The 19791-nt window shown below is 43.3% G+C and overlaps 1 protein-coding gene across 1 annotated transcript in view; it reads right to left on the bottom strand.

The window, feature by feature from the left end:
• The window catches only part of Hhip (hedgehog interacting protein), an 87564-nt gene extending 74615 nt beyond the window's left edge, over positions 1–12949 (bottom strand). The window contains exons 1-3 of the mRNA XM_021220457.1: positions 12180–12949; positions 6353–6545; positions 79–235 (exon numbers count right to left, since the gene is read on the bottom strand). Coding sequence (XP_021076116.1) covers positions 79–235; positions 6353–6545; positions 12180–12458 — 629 coding nt within the window. The 5' untranslated portion in view covers positions 12459–12949. The remainder of the gene's footprint in view (positions 1–78; positions 236–6352; positions 6546–12179) is intronic.
• Between the last annotated feature and the right edge of the window lie 6842 nt (positions 12950–19791).

Below are 19791 nucleotides of genomic sequence, written 5' to 3' on the forward strand. Positions count from 1 at the left end.
CAGGGAGAGGGACAGGGAGAGGGAGAAGGAGAGGGAGAGGGAGAGGGAGAGGGAGAGGGACAATAGAATTGTACGAACCTGCTGATTCCCCCCACTTTCTCATAGTCTTCCATCTGGCCCAAGTAGTTAGATGCTGGTCCTCTGACTTGCTTTCTCGGGAAGTCTGGAAAGCATAACCCAGCATCTTTTCTTGCATAGTAAAAGCAAAATTCATCAGCAGTTGTTTGAAGAAGACCTTTAAACAGACACATAAGAAGACTCATTAGGACAGTGAAATCTAGCAAAACCAGCTCACTGGAAAGATGGGGCTTATGGCCAGAGACAAATTTTAGAGACTGTATGACTAACCCCAGGGAACCCAGGCTACAGCCATATGAAAGGAAAAAGCAGAGGGAGAGGGTTGAGAGGCCCTTTTCTTCTTTAAACACATTTCAGAGTTCTAATACAAGTGTAATTTATGCTGAGTACTCTTAAAAGATTTATGTATCCATCCATATGATGTATATGTGTGTTCCTTCATGAGTTTATATGCACCATGTATGTGCTGGAGTCTGAGGGGGCCAGAAGGGCATCAGGTCCTCTGGAACTGGAGTAAGAGACAGTCATGAGCTTTCAATGTGGTGCTGGAAACTGAACCTAGATCCTCTGCAAGAGCAGGAAGTGATGTTTATCACTGAGCCATTTTCTCCAGGCCCTGTTCTGGTTACTTGAAAGGTAATATGAAAGGCAAGTTATAAAAGCCCAAGGGTAAATTTTACTACATATATTTTTTTTTAATCTTAAAGTTCCTGTGTTGACTCTCCTCAAGTTTCCTCACTGATCCCAGCTTACATCTGTGAGCTGCCCTCATTGCTAATTAGTCTAATTTTTCTACAGTACTAAATACCTTCCTAAAAAGAACACATGACAAGTAGTCTATTGTTTGCTAATTCTCTTAATGCAATGCATTCATAGGGAGATAACAAGAATCTCCATATTAAATTAATGACCCACTGTGCAATCTTTAAGCAAGGAATTGATGCTAGGAGTAAGCATTTTATCTCAAGTATTTTGAAGGCTTTTTTTCTTGCACTTCCCCCTAAAGGATAATGATAATATATATTTAAGTGATCTCTTCTATCTTCTTAAGAAGACAAAGTGACACCCACCTGAACAGAAGCATGACAGATTACACAATAGATTTACTAAGCAGATGGTAAAATAAAGATTTTTTTTTTATGTTATATTAAAAATTGGTTTGTAAGTGTACAGATCAGAAGCCAGCATCTGGTGTTTTCCTTGACTGTCCCACTCCTTAGTCTCACACTGACTGTGAAGCTCCCAGATTCCGTGATACTGGCTGCCTAGTAAGCACTAAGGAGCCTCCTGCCTCAGTCTCCACATCTCTGTGCTCAGCTTTTTACATACATACTGGGGATTGATCTCCAGTCGTTATATAGCAAGCACTTTACCGACGGAATCATTCTCCCACCCCCCGGGGCCTGCAAAAATTTTTATAAGTACAGCTCTCTTTGTATATGAAATTAAAAGCTTTAGGCCAGAGGGAAAATACAGAAAAATTTGACATCTATAGTTTGAGGTAATGAGATCCTGGTTTTATTGTGCGTGTCACTAAGATTGCATCTGTATCCTGAAGATCTGTGCTTTCCAAGTACGCTTCTATCAGGATCTGGGTTAAGGATATAAGTGCTGGAGTAATTGCCCAGCAACTCAAAGCCCAAGCTTGATGTTACCACTGCAAACAAGCAAACATGCACACCAAACCTCTGCTTGATCTGTTTTTATCAGAGTCAGCTCAGGCAAGAGTCTTTAGTGATCCAGAAAAATGCCTCTCGCCCCTTATCTTCACTATAGTGAAGTTCTGTTTTTTTACATTACTAATTGGATTTTTCACTTTGCCTGCTAGTCTTGGGATAAAAGCATCAGGTAACTAACTTAGTTGGAGTTTAAAAATTATATAACAAATTCAGGTTTTGCAAGAATTTCTAAGAACAAGATTTGGAGCTCAGCCAAGCCAGGTTTGTTGATAGAGTTTGCAAGACACTCAAAGCTCTCTTCCAGTAAGCTTGACTTGGGTCAGCCTGAACCTCAGAACAAACCAACCTTGGGGTGAAAGTGTCCTGTGTGATAAAGCATGGGATACATTTTGACTTTATTTTTGGGTGAAATGTATTACCCTTAAATTGCTGACAGAGACCATTCAAGAGCAATTTCTGTTTAGGATGTTGGGAAATATCTCCAGTTGGGGAAGGCCAGAAAAAGTGTGTGCCCTCAGGGGTGTATGCACACAGGTATACAGGTTTCTGTGTGTGCCCTCAGAAGGTGTATGCACACAGGTATGCAGGTTTCTGTGTGTGCCCTCAGAAGGTATGTGCACACAGGTATGCAGGTTCCTGTGTGTGCCCTCAGAAGGTGTGTGTACATAGGTATACAGGGTACTGTGTGTGCCCTCAGAAGGTGTGTGCACACAGGTATACAGGTTTCTGTGTGTGTCCTCAGAGGTGTGTGCACACAGGTATACAGGTTTCTGTGTGTGCCCTCAGAAGGTGTGCACACAGGTATGCAGGGTACTGGGTGTGCCCGCAGAAGGTGTGTGCACACAGGTATGCAGGGTACTGTGTGTGCCCTCAGGGATGCAGGGGATGGGAAAGGACCCAGAGAATGCTCTTCAGTAGGGGCAATAAGGAGGTCTTCTTGCTTTGAAAATCTGGTACCATCAGATACAGAAAGGAACGGAGGGTTTATTCATTTTTGGGAATTCACTGTAAAACATAACTTTTGCCTCTCATTCTTTAGTGGCTGAACACCCAGTTGAAAACTAAAAGTGCTAAAAAGAAGTCTGTTTAAGTAAAAAAATTAAAAAAAAAGTTTGCTTTAAAAACAATTGGGTATCTACAAACTCGTATCATTTTGAGAGGAAATTAATAAATGAAAGAAACTATGGCTCTTTTCACTTCTAAGAGTGGTATACACTGGGAATAAATATTAGGAAATGAGAATCATTTTCTAATAGAATATCTTAGCATTAAAGGAGGAAGTATCCTCATAAACTTGTATATTTAGATGTCCTGATCCCCTTGGCCAAGCACACTCCTTTGGTTGTAGGAACTCACTGGAGAGCCTTTTAATGAAGGTATGTGTTTAGCTCAGTCTGAATCACCACACTATGGTCAGGTCTACAAATGCAGAGGTACTTGGAATATTCTTGTAGCTGTATTTGTTAAACCCTTGGTTACTAAACAAGTATTCAGACTTCATAGCCATTTTCCAAGATGGTGAATCCAACCCTCTATCCCACACAGCATCCTATAAAAATTCTGGCCTGGGAAATCCTTCCCAGAGTATATTATCTTTTCCAGTTTATTTCTCACTATGTGTTTTCGAGACGTTATCTTTTACCCCTATGTTCATTCATCATGATACTGGAAAGGGGAGGAGCCCCTGAGGCCTGGGAAGAAGGGAGGAACCTCTGAGGCCCTGGGAGGATGGCTTTCCATGTGTCCGTCCATTCTGTACCTCCAGCCTTTCTCCCAGGGACTAATAAGACACATGTGTTAGGTATCTGATGGAGTCAGAACTGGGGGAACTCAATGGACTCAAACCCTTGACCTTGGCCTCATTAGCCACAGGATTAAACCAATTGAACTAATTGGGTACAGACCTTTCACACGGCTGCAACTGACTGCTGGGACATGACTGTCTAGAAGTGATAAAAATCATTACAATAAAAGGTACAAAGAATAAAGCAATGCCAATGGGTGTCTGTAGGTGCCTTTCTCAGAGTGTATTATACCAGCTTGCATGAACACAAAATATCCATTCGGTTCATTCAGGCCAAAGAAAAGACCCACAGGTTATGCAATTTTGGCACTGAAGAAATTTTAGGAGATTGCCTTTCTCAATGAGTTCACAAGTGGGGAACATTTTGATTGCTAGTCTAGAGAAATGCACAATTTTACTGCTTTTAAATCTCTTTTCTACATTTTAGGAAATAAGTAGATCCTGATTTTATTTATCTATCAGAATTTTTTACAAAGCACATTTCTTAGGTTTTCGTCCTCTTCAGGATTTTGATTTGTAGAAAGAAGAGGGCATTGGTAGGAGAAGCTGAGATACTGTGATCCAGTTTCCTATAAGAGGAAATCTCAAAGCAGCTGTCTCCCATGGCTTTGGACTTCTGAGAGGAGTAAACGCGAGAGTAGACCGAAGGTGAAATGATTACAAAGTTGTCTTTGTAATCAGTTCTAAGCCCCAGTGAGCCAGAAGTTGGGCAGGGGCTGGTTTCCAGGACTTGTGCTTAGGAAATGGTACCCCACCTGCTAGAACTCAGACTGGCTAAAAAATCAATGACCAAAAATGCCTCAAAGAGTGTGTGCTATTATGGCTCACTTCGGGATCAAGTATTTAAAGGTACTATCAGCTTGTGACCTAAGACAAGGCTGTCCGTGGGCTTGCCGCTAAGCTCTCCTTGGTCTCCGCAGCACTCTCTGGCTCTCTCCAGTCGAGCTTTCATGTGGTTATCTTTCAAGGCAGCCTGGGTGGCCGCGAAGAGCACTTGACATCTTGATGCACTTCAGCAGCTTTACATATACACAAACTTTGTAGAAAAATAAATTTGTCATTCGTCACCACATACGCTGATCTGGGAAGTGACGCACTTGCAGTTCGGGCCCAGGGCAGTTTGCTGGGCTCTATCTTTCCGTCGTTCTTGTAGACTTGTTTTGTTATTGTCAGCGCTAAAATAACTTCGACTGTATAAAGACCACCATGGGGGAGTCTGTGGATCTAGCATGCTGCGTTTGCTATGAAGTGATAAAGTTAAATGAAGATGCCAAGCGCTGGTATCAGTTTCAGCTAATGGTTGTAAAGGCAGGAAGTCTGCCGCAAACCCCAGGCTTTCCAATCTGTTATCACTTCTCTGTGGGCCAAGGAGCTACTGTGAGCAGTTCCACTTTGTGTTGAGGAATGCGATAAAGAGGGAAACAGCTAGTTTAAGAAAAGTCAGAAACATGGCTACAGTGTATAAAAGCAATACTATTCTCACATCCAGATGGAGTTAGGTATGTGTCATGCTATAGGCAAAAAGCAAGCAAACCTAAAGTGTTTAATATTTATAAGAGAGTTCTATCAATTTTTTCTCTATTGTTTGTGAGTCTGAAAAGTAGCGAGATGTGTATAGCACAGCTTGCCTCTTTCTTAAATACCCTTTAGTTTTATAAATGGTTCATCGGATTGATTTATGTGTGAACTTGTACTAAGAACCTGTCTTGTGAAATTATGTTCTTCCTTCATGTTTATTTCTCTAATTAAAATGACAACTGCACAATTTATAAATGTGTGTGTGCCTCTGTTGTGTGTAGTGTATGTGTGTGCGCATGCGTGCGTATGTATGCATCGCTAGCGGTTAATGTCGGGTATCTCCCTCAATCCCTTTCCATCTCACTGAACCATACAGACACCACTCTCAAGCAAGCTCCCGGGATCTGGCTGTGTCTGCGTTCCCTTCCCTCGGTTACACATGCGCATGGATCTGAACTCAGGCCCTCTAGATTTTGTGGCAGGTACTTTACCGACTGAGCTGCCCTCACCCCAGGTTATAAACTTTTGGTGGTGCCCGTGTTAATTCTATGTTTATTAGGGTCTGGAATGTGATGGCGACCTGGTGTCCTGTGACACCCTATGCAGAAGAGCTTCACATCAAGCCTATTGTTTTCTCATCGTACAGCATTGATTAAGCAGGAGAGTTCTGTTGGGGCTCAGTTTTTCTCTCTGTCTAGACGACAGGACTTCAGCGTTCTACCCACATGGTTTCTAAGGCATGAATTAGCCACTGTCCGTGAAATGCTTGTCACTTTGGGGAATTCATATTCACACTTTATTCAAAGAAATATCTATAAAGCCAACTGGTGCTCCCTTATCCCCGGCTGGCTATATATTAGAGGGAGGGACCTGTTGGTGTTAGGGGCATAATTTAGAGGGTAAAAATGAAAAGACAGAAAAGGTTTTACTGATAATAACCCGGCCTGTATAAAGTTATGCTGATAATCCAATGTGTAAAAATTTCACCACTTAGGATCTTAACAAGAAACTTAACCCATTAGAACAAAGCCAGGGTGCTGTGTGTCAGCTCGAACTGCAGTGCTCTCTTCCACAGCAATAAAGGGGAAGGGTTTGGGGACGCTGGTTATGAAGTAAAATAAGAAGGAAAAGCAGGATTTACAACTCCTGTAAGCAAACCTTGAAAGACAGGGATCTTATAAGGGTTCTTGGTAATGTTCTAACTTACGCGTATTTGTTTGTTTGTTTAAATTTTGTGTTTTTTTGTTTTGTTTTTGTTTGTTTTTGTTTTTACCTGGAATATGGCCCCGACAAGTATAAAAGAATTCTTTGCAGTAGTCCTTGCAGAGGAGGGGAAGTGCGAGGTCCCCATCCAGGACATCTCTTTCGGGTGTGTAGAAGAGGCTCTGGGAATGGGGGGAGCAGGGAGCACATTGGATCTCCTCAAGCAGCCTGCTGCATTCTGAGTTGTTGGTGGCAGAAAAGATCTGAAAGCCACAAATCGGAAACACATCTCGTTAGTTATGCAAAAAGTGAGCTCTGTCAGGTTCCCCCCCCCCACCTTCAATCATGTGAGCACAGAAGTCTAATTCAGAGAGTAAGAGTGACTATGTCACAGCACACAGTTTCTCAGGAGGAGGACACACGTTATCTCTGAGGCCAGGGTAGGAAGACGAAGGTCAGAGGAGGACACACAGAAGCTCTTCTTGTCACTCCAAATCCAAATGTATGGATCTGTCCTTCTGCTGTTAAAATTGAGACAGAAGTTTACAGACTGTGGAAGGTTTGATCCATTTCCTCTGACCCAGAGCATATATTGAATCGTATTTCCGTTAAAAATTAGATACCTTTATCCAAGTGTGTCCAAAGTGTGATTTAAAGACATGGCTTATCTGTGTCATGAGTGAAAAATATATTTAATTCTTAAAACCGCTAATATGATTTCAAAACTGTGCTTAAATAGCATCTTGGTAAGATTCTACTTGTTTTCAATCTGCAGACTATACTGGGCACTGCCTTTTGTGTTTATAAAAATACCCCAAACTGAACTAAACAGGCTTAAGACTCACTTTTTGTCTTTTTTTTTTTTTTTTTTTTTTTCCCCAGAGCTGAGGACTGAACCCAGGGCCTTGCGCTTGCTAGGCAAGTGCTTTACCACTGAGCTAAATCCTCAACCCCCTTAAGACTCATTTTTAACATTCATTATATCTTAGCCAGGCAAAACTTTCTAGCTAGCTCTTTAGACATTTTATATGCATGAGAGATACAGAGTTTAATGGACGCGCTTTCGTAGAGTGAGTAGTGAACTTTAGTGGAAAAGAATACTTTTATCATTATTCATGCAATGATATGTCCTTTATTCCAGTCAGATCAATTCAAAGGACTTGAGGATTCCTCGAGTTAATAACTTGTAGGTAGAACGGGCATCAGTGCTCACTTGAAAACCTGATTTGAGGAAGCCTTCAGTAAGTATACGGGATATAGTATTAGCAAAATATCTGAGAAATAAAATTAATGCTACCTAAATCAAGCACTAATTCCCCCATGTGCACATTACAATATGCCACAGCATGTGTTTATTCTACAGTGTTTCCATGTAGACTTCTCCTTAAGTATTTCTCTGGAACAGTGCCTTAAAATTAAAAGTTTGAAACTTTGGGAAAGTGTTTAGCTCTTTAAAACAGGTATTTATTTTACATGCTAAGCTAATTTGGATAAATAATCTAGCCAGTGTTTTTCTGGGTTACAACACCACAAGGGTCTTAGTCAGTGTTTTTCTGGATTACAACATCACAAGGGTCTTAAAAGAAAACCTATTCCTAAAGGACAAGGTGATCAAAAATCAAAGTGCTCTGAGTATTTCAGAGTCTAAAGACGCTACTCTAGTTCAGAAAAAATCATGTGTATATTATAACTACTTAGAGTATTCAAGAGTTATTAATCATAGTTGCATTTACATTTTATTTTTTATCAGTTTATTTAAGTGACAAGTGACTAAATGGTCCAAGTTTTCTAAAGGAAAACATACACCAGACACTTAGAATTTGCATTCCAAGAATGTTTTTAATGTCTTTTATTGACCAGCTTGGAGACCTCACAAGATCTATTCAGTGTACAGCTTGGTTCTGTTTGTTTCTCATATAGCAATCCTCCGAGAACTGAACAACTGCAGGGAGCTGAAGCCACCTTTTCTGCTCCCAGAAAACTGGGCTGTAATTACCTTTGCCTTTATGGAGACTATCTGTGTTCCTTTTTTTTTTTTTTTTTTTTTTAAATAGCTGACACAGAATGATCCCATGCACCCTCCCAGCTGCTCTTCAGGAAGAGCTTGCTTTTAGTGCCTAAAGAATTTTGTCTTTTACAATTTTTGGAATGTGTCCTGCCCGCAAGATCCCTCATCAAAAGTCTCACGAATAGGGTTCAATAAATTATTTGAAATCAAGTAGAATATTATTCTTGTTAAGGTTTGACACTGGTCCGGCCCAGCAGGATGGGAACATTTAACTCTGTGTGGGGTCTGCAGTATAAACACCTATTTGAAGATAGATAGAGCCATCATTCTGACTTTGGTTTCAATGAACCAATAGTCTTACTGGAGTCAATTAAACTGACTTAGTCCAAGCAACAACAGTAGTTTAGACGGATGAGTACTGGAGTGCCGTGCGCAGAGGGCGGCACAGCTACTACCTCTTGTTCTTTCTTTCTCCCCTCCAACATGTCTGTGCCAGGCATTCAGGTTCTTAACTGTATGCCTGACATTGCCCTGAAGCTTAAAAAGAAATTTAGATTAATTTCTGGTTTCAATTTTTAAAAACCAAGTACAAAGCCATCAAGTTATAGTGGCTTAGCTAAATATACTTTGGAAATCGTGTAACTCTTGTAAACATGATTACAGCCAGCCTAGGAAGGACCAAGGCTGTGGCTGACTAATCTGTAACATTTGGCAGTTCATCCTTTAATCTTTAGTCAGGGGAAAGTGAAATCGATGCAGGAAAGGTAAGATAAGTTGGGGTCTACAGAAAGCCCATGACTGCAGCTTATCAGCAGAGAAATAGGTGGCAGAGACCCCTTTATATTTCTCTTTATTTATCAAGTAACTAAACAAAGAGGTAAAAGGGAACCCATGTGGGTCCCACAAAAGGAGAAAAGGAGAAAAACATGACAGTGTATTAAGATGTCGCTTTAAGATCACTTGGTCCACAGAAAAGCATTTTCTAAAAACTCATATGCCTACAAGACTGTTCAGCTGTTGGGCAGAACACACGCGCCTCTGGACTATAGTGCTGGATTATGTCATTAAAGAGTTCAGTTTCAATTTTAGGCTAATATGTAAATAGATCATTGTACTAAGGCAGCTGTTAAAGGGACCCCGGGATGAGTTATTTGTTTAGTTGGATGTGTTCAACAATAGCCTTTGTCCCTGCAAGAGCCAGAGCAAACAAGTGATTGTAAAGGGGCACACTTGAAAACAATTACTTTTCACCCATTCCTTGACAGCTTTGGCTGTGAAACCACCAGGGCAGAGAGGGGGGGGGGGGCTGCTCCTCTGTGACTACAAGTGAAGTTTAAGAACTGGAATATTTTGATAGGATGTAATGAGAATTAGATCCTTTTAGCATGCTGTATTTAGGATCTGCAGCAATTTTGCTAAGACAACACATCCTACTAAATTTTGGCATCTTTTATGCGTTATTGTAGTTAACACATAACATTATGTTATATTACATAAAATTATTAAAACCTACAAGGAATTCAAACATAAGAACATAGTAATAAAGTCTGAGAAAATGAACTAAGCGTTAGCTCACTAAAGCAAGTTTGTTAGGCATGCTCAGTCTTCTCATTGTCCATCTGTCTTAGAAATTTCTTCCCTCAGGAAACTCTGAGTAGTACTATTTTTCTTGAAAAGTTGATGAAATGCAAAAATCTTTTCTAGGAGTATTTTTCTTTTGAAAAAATAACAGTAACAAATGGCTCATTAAAATAGCCCTCCACCTCTCTTGTACACACATTTATAAAACGAAACCCTAACATACATTATAATCCGGGAAGGCTTATGGGGGGGAAGGGAGACACTGATGTTTATTATAAAATAACATGTTTTACAAACTATTAAAAAGTGAGAATGTAGGTCAAGAATCTATGGGCATGGCTGTACCAAATCTCTGCCTTGAACAATTTGAGTATTGTTTATAAACCACTTGCAGCAGAGCAGCACAGGCTGCTGCATCCAACTTGGTCCGCAAGTTTTCCAAACAAATCTGGTGGAGGCTGGTGGAGGCTGGAAGGGCTTAGACAGGAACAGGCAGGGCTAACACAGCAGACCTTGCCTAAATAATTGTGTTCCTTAAGGTTTTTTCTAATGCATCTTCCCTTAAGGATTATAATCTACGCTCCCCCCCACCCCCCAGTCTGCTCTCTTGCCCTTCTCCTCACTACAGAACAAAGTTTGCATTCCACATGTTTCTGGAAGAGGTCAACACTGCAGGGGGCTCTGAATCCTCTTCATATTCGCAGCATACACTACACCCAGGGACACTTCATGGGGAGTAAATATTTCTACACCTTTCTCTGAGTTTCCCCTTGGGGGTGGGGGTGGGGACTCCCGCAGAAGCCTTTAAGATGCTAGGGACTGAGCTGTTTCTGTAGCTTCATTCAATTAGGAGGCTGGGGCTTAATGACATTGTTGTGAATAAAATGCTGGACTATCTGTTCCCCATCTCAGACTACGGCTGCATATGGTAAGAATAAAGCGCGAGCTTCAGCTGAAACCCGCACAAGACAGCTCTCACTCATCTGGGAACAGAGTGGGCTGGACAAACGTTCCCTCAAAAGGCATGGACATTTGGACGGAGCTGGAGACTGGAAGAGAATGATGTTCTCTAGTTTCAGCCATTAGTGAACCAACTAACAAACACAATGGCGGTGTTGTTATTCCCTGGCCATAAGCAACAGGGCGCTGTGTGTGGGCAGCAGTTTAGTAGGGAGGAGGATAAGCCGACCCCTTTTTGTCCTATTGATTTTTTTCCTATTTGCATGACTTGAGCAAATTAAATGATGCAATATGGCTTTTTGTTACAAAACAAAGTGAGAGGTACCACCCAGACACATATGTTGATTCGCAGGAGCTGTTTACATGATAATAGGGTGAAATCTACCATGAACTGAGCATAAAAATTAGATTCAGCTTGGGCATTTTTTTTTTTTAATGCCTGGGCCAGCAAGAGTGGAGCACAAGTTTTCCGAGTGTCTCTCAGACCTTGACAACTGCAGGGTTGTAACAGTGGAATTCTTAATTAACCCTAAAATGGGCAAAGAGAGGGGGAGCAGAGACACCTGATTGTTTATCTCCCCGTGCAATGATTGTTAATGACAGGATCCCACAGACAGCACACAGAACAGCAACCCATGTAAAAATAAATCTGATGCAGAATCAAGACCAACGACCTCTTGCACTCGGGACAGATACTTCTTGGATAAGCTAACCAATGCATGGGAAGTTCATATGTCATCACTCAGAAATATGTTTCCAGAGGAGATCCTCCTAGACTACGGAGTACCAGTGAAAGAAAACCTGGATCCACGATACAAGAAGGTCCAGCAACATCTCTCAAGTTCTTAAGTACCAGGAGTTCCCTTCTCCTGACTTAACCATTGTCATGCAAGCTAGAACCTTCAGATTGGGTTTAGGATCATAAACCAACAGTGCTCGGATAGCCTTTATAATTAAATCTGCTCGCTAGTTAGAGCACGTGGAGAAAACTGAACAAATCTTTTTTACCCCCAGAAAAGTAAACCGGAAACCACAACCACTCTAATTTACAGTTACACCTCACCAAGTGCTCCTCCATTTGATCCAAAATACAGTTAATCCCGATTCTTTTGAAATATTTGCTCAGACCAGGACGCGGGTACCACAAAAACGTCTCTCTCTATAGATAGGCAAGTTTGACCAGCATCCCCACTACCGACTCCAGAGTTATCTGCACACTGCTGAGAACACACACCCAAAACACTTAATCACCTTAGAAAAGTTATCAGAACTACCCGAATAAGTTTGGAGTCTCTTGCAGTTATCAGCATCTCCGCAAGCTACACGGACGAGGTAGGGGACTGCCTACCTTGTTCTCCAGACGCCCCAATCCAGGGCTGTCACTCTGCAGGCAGCAAGATACTCGTGGGTAGAAGCCACCACACAGGATTTCTCCTCCACTGAGCAGCTCCAGCTGGGACATCACCCGCCTGTCCCTTCTTTTTAGGCGCTTTGGGGGGTTCCCATTCAGGCACCTTCTCCTTCTCGCTCCGCTCCCTTCGCTCCTTTCCCCAAACTTCGCATCTCCTTCAAAGAAGCCCAGAGCCACGGCCAGCAGTAGCAGTTTAAACGAGAGCATCTTCAGCATCGTCTGCCCGGAGCAGCAAGGGCAGGACGCGGGAGGATGGGGTGGGGGAAAGGCCACTGCCCAGCAGGGGCACTAGGGCGCAGCTCCAGGAGAGTGCTGCGGGGCGGCGGGACGCTCTTGGGGGCAGAGGGAGGTGGCTGGGAAAGAAAGATGTAGAGCTATGCGACTTTGCCTTAGGGCAGCCGGAGCAGCAAGATAAAGTGCAGATGACACTTGTCCGCAGCCTTGCCAGCGTCTGTTGGGTTAGGGGCTTTCCACAGCGGTTGGGAAGTGGGAGGAGAAGGAGTTGGAAGAAGAGGAGGAAGGAGAGGAGAAGAGAGTCATAGAACTTCGCTTGTCCGCTGAATGGGAGTTGTTTAGGTGAGACAGTAGCAGGAACCGAAAGGGCGGCGGTGGCGGCAGCAGGCCGGGCGGAGGCAGGGTCGGCGCTGGGTTCCCGAGGATGCTGAGGTCTCCTCTGCCGGCGGCTGCAGCTTCTCACACAGCCTCTCATGTTTCGCTCCCTCTTTTCTTCTTCTTTTTAACTAGCGCGCGGGGAGGTGCTGCCACCGCGCGCCCCTTGACGTCACCGCCGCTCGCGCGCCCCCGCCCGGGATGGGGGAGAGAGGGGGGTGGCCCAGGAGCTAGCGCTCGCCGGGGCCCCGGGTGGCCTCGGGCTGCGGCGGGGCGGGGACGGAGGAGCCCGGAGGGGGGGGGGCTGCGAGCCAGCCTCTGGGGCTCGGAACCTGGAACACCACCGTGCCGGGGTGGGGGTGGCCTGGCCATGATGCCCAGCCTGGGACGAAAGTACGTTGCTGCCACTCTAGACGATGGGGCTGATGCTCCCAGACGGTGTGAGTAAAAGGGGACAAGGAGAGGTGAGAAGGGAGGAATCTTTGCCTGGCTTCGCCCACCGGGTCTGGTTCCCTCAGCCCGGTTAGGGATGGACTCAGTCAGTGTGCTAGAGCTGGCTTCTGGGAGCTTGTCCGTGCCTTTCCCTCTCTTGGCAGGCATGGATAAATGCTGCTGGTCTTCAGTGATCCTGGAGATTAAGGGGAGAAAGAACCCAGATGCTGCAAGTTTTTGTGTAGGCTGAGGTGGTTTGGAGACTTTTGCACGGGGCCACCCACAGGTCCTCACTGAAGTTCTTTGAGGTCCTGCAGTGGGCACAGAGACACGTGCTTAGAAGGGTTGGGTATCCCAGAGAGGGCTGAATCTGAGTCCTTCTTCAGGCTCATGCAAGATGGCCTAAAGGGGCCACCTGTACACCCAGACTAAGTCGTCTGGAAGACATCTGTAGATATCCCAAACTGGCTGTACTGTGTGCATTTATAAAGTACACGTTACCCACACACCCCTGGGCACAAACTTCCTGGTGTGCAAATATAGAAGAGGAAGAATTTAATCTCCTATGTAAGGTGTAGAAACACAAGCCCCACATAACTCTCTAAGTACAAATAAATTTACCTTTTCCCTAACTGGATAAGTTCTAGAAAGATGTCCATATTATCAAGAGCTATGATTTCACTTTTACTGGAGCCCCGTGGCATTGGGACAAACCTCCCAGGAGCTGCACACGAAATGTGAAATGTGCTTTTTTGTCTATTTGGGAACTTAACAGGGAAGCTGATTTCCTGGTAGATAGCTTTTGATGAGGGGATAAGGCTGTTTTTCCCATTTTGGCAATAGAGGAATGTTCACCATATTTGGAAACAGATTTCACGAAGCCCCAGTGAAAGTTGGTGGAGGTTGAAGCTGGTAACTGATGGCGTTTAAAGTGTTATCGGAGGCTAGGTGAGCCTCCCCCCTGGATGGTGAATTACATTTTATGTGTGAAGTTAAGAGTTTCTAAAGCAAGAGAAGTGGCCTGTTGGAATAAACCTAAAGCCTGCAGGCATTTGGCTGAGCCCCCAGCGTAAGCAAATTCCCCCCCCCCCCGAGACTGCCATGCACCACTGTGGACATGTTACTGGGAAAGCTACTCTGGTTCTCGTGGCTAACATCCATCCTGCCTAGAAGTCTTTGGATAGCAAATAAATCACACTAAGGATTTTAAGACTTTTAAAGGTCTCACTTTTGAAGCTCTTGATATGAGTTCTATCGAGAACAAGCTTCTGGCATAATTCCAAGTAATTCAGATCCCAGAACCCATCTACATGTGTTTAAGGCTTTATTCCTAAATTCTAGTTTAATATCTTTTCCTAAAATGAAAATCCTTCTAAAATATCTCAGGTGTTCAAGCTCCCACTCCTAAGTGATAAATTCATGTTAATACGGTTGGGTCAGGCACTCTTGTGCTGTACATTTCCAGATTAAGCCCACTTGATGTAAATTAATACTGGATTTTACAAACTTATGATTCTGTTATAAGGTATGATCCTAAATGTCAAGAGGCAGAACATTTATAAATGATTGAAAGGAGACAAAGCTATTTCCTTCTTTTCTTCTTAGGACAAAGTCTTGGTATCTAAGGCTGACCTTTAAGAATGAGCTTGAACTATTGATGCTCCTACATCCACACGCTTAGTGTTAGGATCATAAACAAGGACCATTATGCCTGCTTGAGGAATAAAATCCCAGGGCTTCTGTAGATGAGTCTCTGCTATACTCATGGACAGGTACCTAGTCCATTCATCAGAGAGCCTGTCTCAGGCTGTTGATAGGAGCAGATGCAGAGACCCACAACCAAACATCAGGCAGAGAGCAAGCCCGGGTTAGAAATCTCCTTTGGTTCCCTCCCCTTTGAGTTTGAGAGGAAGAGGGGAGGAGGAATTGTGGGAGCCAGAAGGGTCAAGGGCTCCAGGAGACTATGGCCTGAGGAATCCACTAAGGAGGGCTCATGAAAGCTCACAGAGACTGAAGCAGCAACCGTGGAGCCTGCAAAAGTCTCCACTAGGTCTTCTGCACACATGTTATGGTTGTTGGCTTAGTCTCTTGGGAGGACTCCTGACCATGGGGTGGGACTCAGGGTGTCTCTGACTTTTATCTTCTCTTGGTACCTCCTCCTCCTACTGCGTTGCTTCACTTAGCCTTGATGTGAGTGTTTGTGCCTGGTCTTTTTGTATCTGTGCCACGTTCAATTGATGTCCCTGGGAGGCCTACTCTTTTCTGGGGGAAGACAGAAGTGGGGAGTGGAGAGTAGAGGGTGTGGGATTGAGGGAGAGAGAAAGGGACACTGGAAGGAGTGGAGGGAGAGGAAGCTGCAGTCATGATGTATTGTATGAGCAAAGAAAAATTTAAAAAGCATCCTAGGGCTTCATGCATGCAAAGCATCTACCATAGCAACTGAGCTACAGCCCTTCCCTTGGCAACCACCATAGCAACTGAGCTACAGCCCTTCCCTTGGCAACCATCATAGCAACTGAGCTACAGCCCTCCCTTGTTCTATCTTGACACATGCAACTGGAAACGATTTGTGCACAATTCATCACGGAAGGCAAATAATCCTGTACCTTACAGGACACTAAGCATATTCCTTGAGTCACTGATAGAATTTCTAAATAGTCACTGACTCCTGTTTCACAGGTGAACTAACTTCTGATTTTTTTCCTCAGAAGGCAAATTAAGAACTTAGCCCACAGCAGATGAACCAATTTCTTAGGAATCAAGGATCAACCCTGGAGTATTTCTTAAGAAAGCTTCCTCGGAGGTTGCAACAGGGGAGCAGAGCCATTTGCGCACCTGGACAAAGTCAGAAGGATCATTTTCAGTCATTATACCTCATTTAAGAAGCATGCACACACTGCAATTATTTTCATCCATGCATTCTTGCTAACCATAAGAAACCTTATCATGTGTGAATAAGCTGTAAGTACCAGATCCAGGGACTATATTGTTTTCCTTTTGAGTCTAATTCAGTCATATGTAACTGTGACCAACTTTCAATAAACATTATCTATTAGCCATCTTACTTGAGTTGATTGTTTCTGAATGTTTCTAATGAGTTAAAAAAATCTTTATTGTCAGCAGTAGGACAAACATCTGAGTGTACACCCATCATGCAGAATTTTAGACCTTGTCATTTCAAATTAATCTCTATTCAAATCACACTGCAGTGTGACAGAGAGAGAGAGAGAGAGAGAGAGAGAGAGAGAGAGAGAGAGAGAGAGAGAGAGAGAATCTAACAATTATAGACTGGTTATAGTTCAGGGATAGTGATTGTCATAGCGATTGGCACAGTGGCCAGGTAGCTGGCTGGATTTATCTCTAGTTATTCAACCTTCTGTGCTGAAGTTAGTACCTAGACCAGCAAGATGCCTTTGTAGATAAAGGCACTTGCCCCAAGCCTAATCATTTGAATTTGATCCCTGAATGGTAGAAAGAGAAAACCAACTCCCACAATTTGACCTCTGATACTCACACATGTACGGTGACATTCAGTAGCACATGTGCAAGTGCATGCCCCCCCCCAGATATTTAAATCAGTAGCTGTGTGGCAAATTCAGCTCTGGGCACTGCAGACACAACTATTTAAAACTCTTGTGGAACTTCCTCTAATGGGGTGAGATATCATCTAGATATAGATTGTACCAGATGTCCATGAGTATCAGAGAGAAACAAGATGAAGGGGAAGGTCACAGCTTTGAAAGGAACAGCGATTTTGAAGATAAGAACGGCAAGCCACATACACACAAAGCATAAGGAACAGGAGAGTAAACTGGATGAAGTGGGCAAGCTTGGTGTGTCCAAGGATTAGCAAAGAGGCTCTGCTCTCCACAGTGGACACAAGTGAGTGACAGAAAAGGACAAGAACTATGACATCATGAAGAATCCAGGTCCCAGACTGTATAGGATCTTTGAGGTTTCTCCTTTTAATGAGATACCTCTCCCATGGTAGGCAAGCATTCTACCACTGAAATGTGCCTTGCTCCAGCCAACTGTCTTTTCTGAAATAAACTTCTGGGTATTTTGATAGAGTTAGCTAAAAATACAAAATTGAGTAAAATGAATATTAGAGAACTGGAAACTAAGGAGAGGTAACCAGCCACGTGTCACCCATAGAATAGAATAAATGGTTTATATAGGTTATGCACTAGTCAGGGAACAAGCCAAAGCTTATGGCCCAGGCATTTATTCATAAATAATTAAGTCTCAGATCATTATTTGGTAACTGAGGTGTGGATGGAAACGCCCATGGTTATGGACTGCATCGTTAGTGATGGGAAGGCAAAGGGGAGCTTGGAAGTACGGAGACAGACCCTGCCTGCTAGTCAGTGCCGACCCCTCCAAGGTGGGGAATGGGATTATGGGGAGGCTGGCAGAGGGCTGAAGACTAGCCTTTTAACCCTGACCAGAAGGAAGAATGCCTTCCTTAATGTTGCCACAATCAACCCAACAACAGAAATTTACTGTCTCATAGATCTGGGGTTAGGGACCCCTTATTGATTCCTTCTAACTGGCTGGACTTCTCTCCTGGCTTCTGGTAACTTGCATCGCCCCTTTTCCTGGTTTGCAAGTAGTGAGCCCCGTGTGTCATGCTTGTGGATGTGTCTGTTTATAGCTGACTCAATTCCTCTTACATGAACATTAGATAAGTTATTGTTCATCCTACTAACCATGTCTTAATCTCCTGGGAAGATGCTAGTTCCAAGTAGGTAAATCTCATGGATACAGAAAGGGCTTCAAAATCCTTTGGGAGGTTTTTGTGTGTTTGTTTACTTTTGAGTTCTTTGTGTCGTCTTGCCTGTCTATGAGATGTATAGCTGACAAATCGGTTGATGAATGGATGATGAAAATGCAATGTATTTACACAATGGAATATTATTGAGCTGTTAAGAAAAAGAAAATTGTGAAATTTGCAGGTAAATGGACAGGGCTAGAAACAGCCACTCTGATAAGGTAGCCCAGACCCAGAAAGACAAGTGCTGGACACCCTCTTTCATTCAAGGATGCTAGCCTTGAATCTTCTGTTACGTGTGTTTCATTTGGAATACCTCAGGCATCAGGAAACCATTAAAAGGCCATGGTGTGAGAACTTTCATGGTAGGAAAGAACAGTTGCTGGTATAGGGGGCTAAGGGGAGTAAGGTATCAGAGAGGTTAAAATATGGCTGGGGATAGGGGGCAGGGTAGATGAGGGAATACAGGGAGAGACAGACAAGACTAAAAAATTTTGGAGAAGTTATATGGAAACCTATTACTGTAGAAGTTCCCTAAAATATATGCATACACAACAATAAGAGCTAAAATGAAGTTAATATATAATGTGGTGATAATGTCCCTACTATACACCATAGGCTACCAAATAAAAAGTCCAGTGTCAGGAATGGGTTACATCTTTTATGGTAATTGACCAGTGGATCTCATGGACGGCTCCAAACATTACAGCATACTGCAGTGTTCTTTGTTACCCTCCAAAACTTTCCTGTAAGACCCTGTTGCTGACGCCACCATACACTTGTATCATAGAACATGGAAAAATCAAGCTAGTATTCACCCGGAAGCTTCGTCCCTACTGGCTAGCTTTCCTAGATGGGAAATTGCTGTGCATACTACTGGAAGAGAAAACTAAGTCTCACTCAGATGTGAACCCTGAGAGATACAGTAGTGATTGACCTGGCACTAGTACAATACTGACACAAACATTGGAGGGAAAACCAGTAACTTACTGATTGGACTTAAGTCTCAATACACAAGATAAAACTCACCCCTGACACCATTATCTGGGTAAGAATCTGTAGCTAGACAGGTCATCTAGGCCCCAGAGGAGGATCTGTTGTTACCGCCTGGTAAAGAGCTACAGTGTTAAGCTGACTCCTAATGATTTACCTGTACATCAACGCATCTCTTAATTGTCACCAGGGAAGCTCCCATGTGCAGTAGATCGTGAATAACAAAAACTCACAAGTGATCAAGGTGCAGAGCATGAGCAACTATGGGATGAATGTTCATTTTCAAAGAGGGCATCTATATCATACTTCTCCCTTCTAAGGCTCAGGGATCATTCCAGAAGAGAGGGAGGAAAGACTGTCAGAGCTAGGGATGGTGAGTGCCTACAAGGAAACAATGATTTTCAGACAGAAGGGCGATTGCATACATGAACTCACAGTGTTGTGACATCATGCACAAGACCTGCTCAAGGTCAAGCCAGACACAAACCCAGCATAGAGAGGGGAACTAGGCACAAAGTCCCAGTGCTAGCTAAGGAGCTGTGGGCAAATTATAGCTGTTGGGATAGAGTGAGTGAGAGGAAAAAGGAGAGGGGGAGAGGGAGGGGGAGGGTAGGAGAGAAGAAGGGAAAGAGGAGCACTAGCTTTCTTTAAAGTTGATCATACTACATCGTGATTACAGCTAAAGACATATGGACAGCATATATTGACCCGATGGGTATACAAAAACAAAAAAAGAGGGCACAA

This window comes from Mus pahari, chromosome 20 (genome assembly GCF_900095145.1).
Source record: "Mus pahari chromosome 20, PAHARI_EIJ_v1.1, whole genome shotgun sequence".
Classification (NCBI taxonomy): domain Eukaryota; kingdom Metazoa; phylum Chordata; class Mammalia; order Rodentia; family Muridae; genus Mus; species Mus pahari.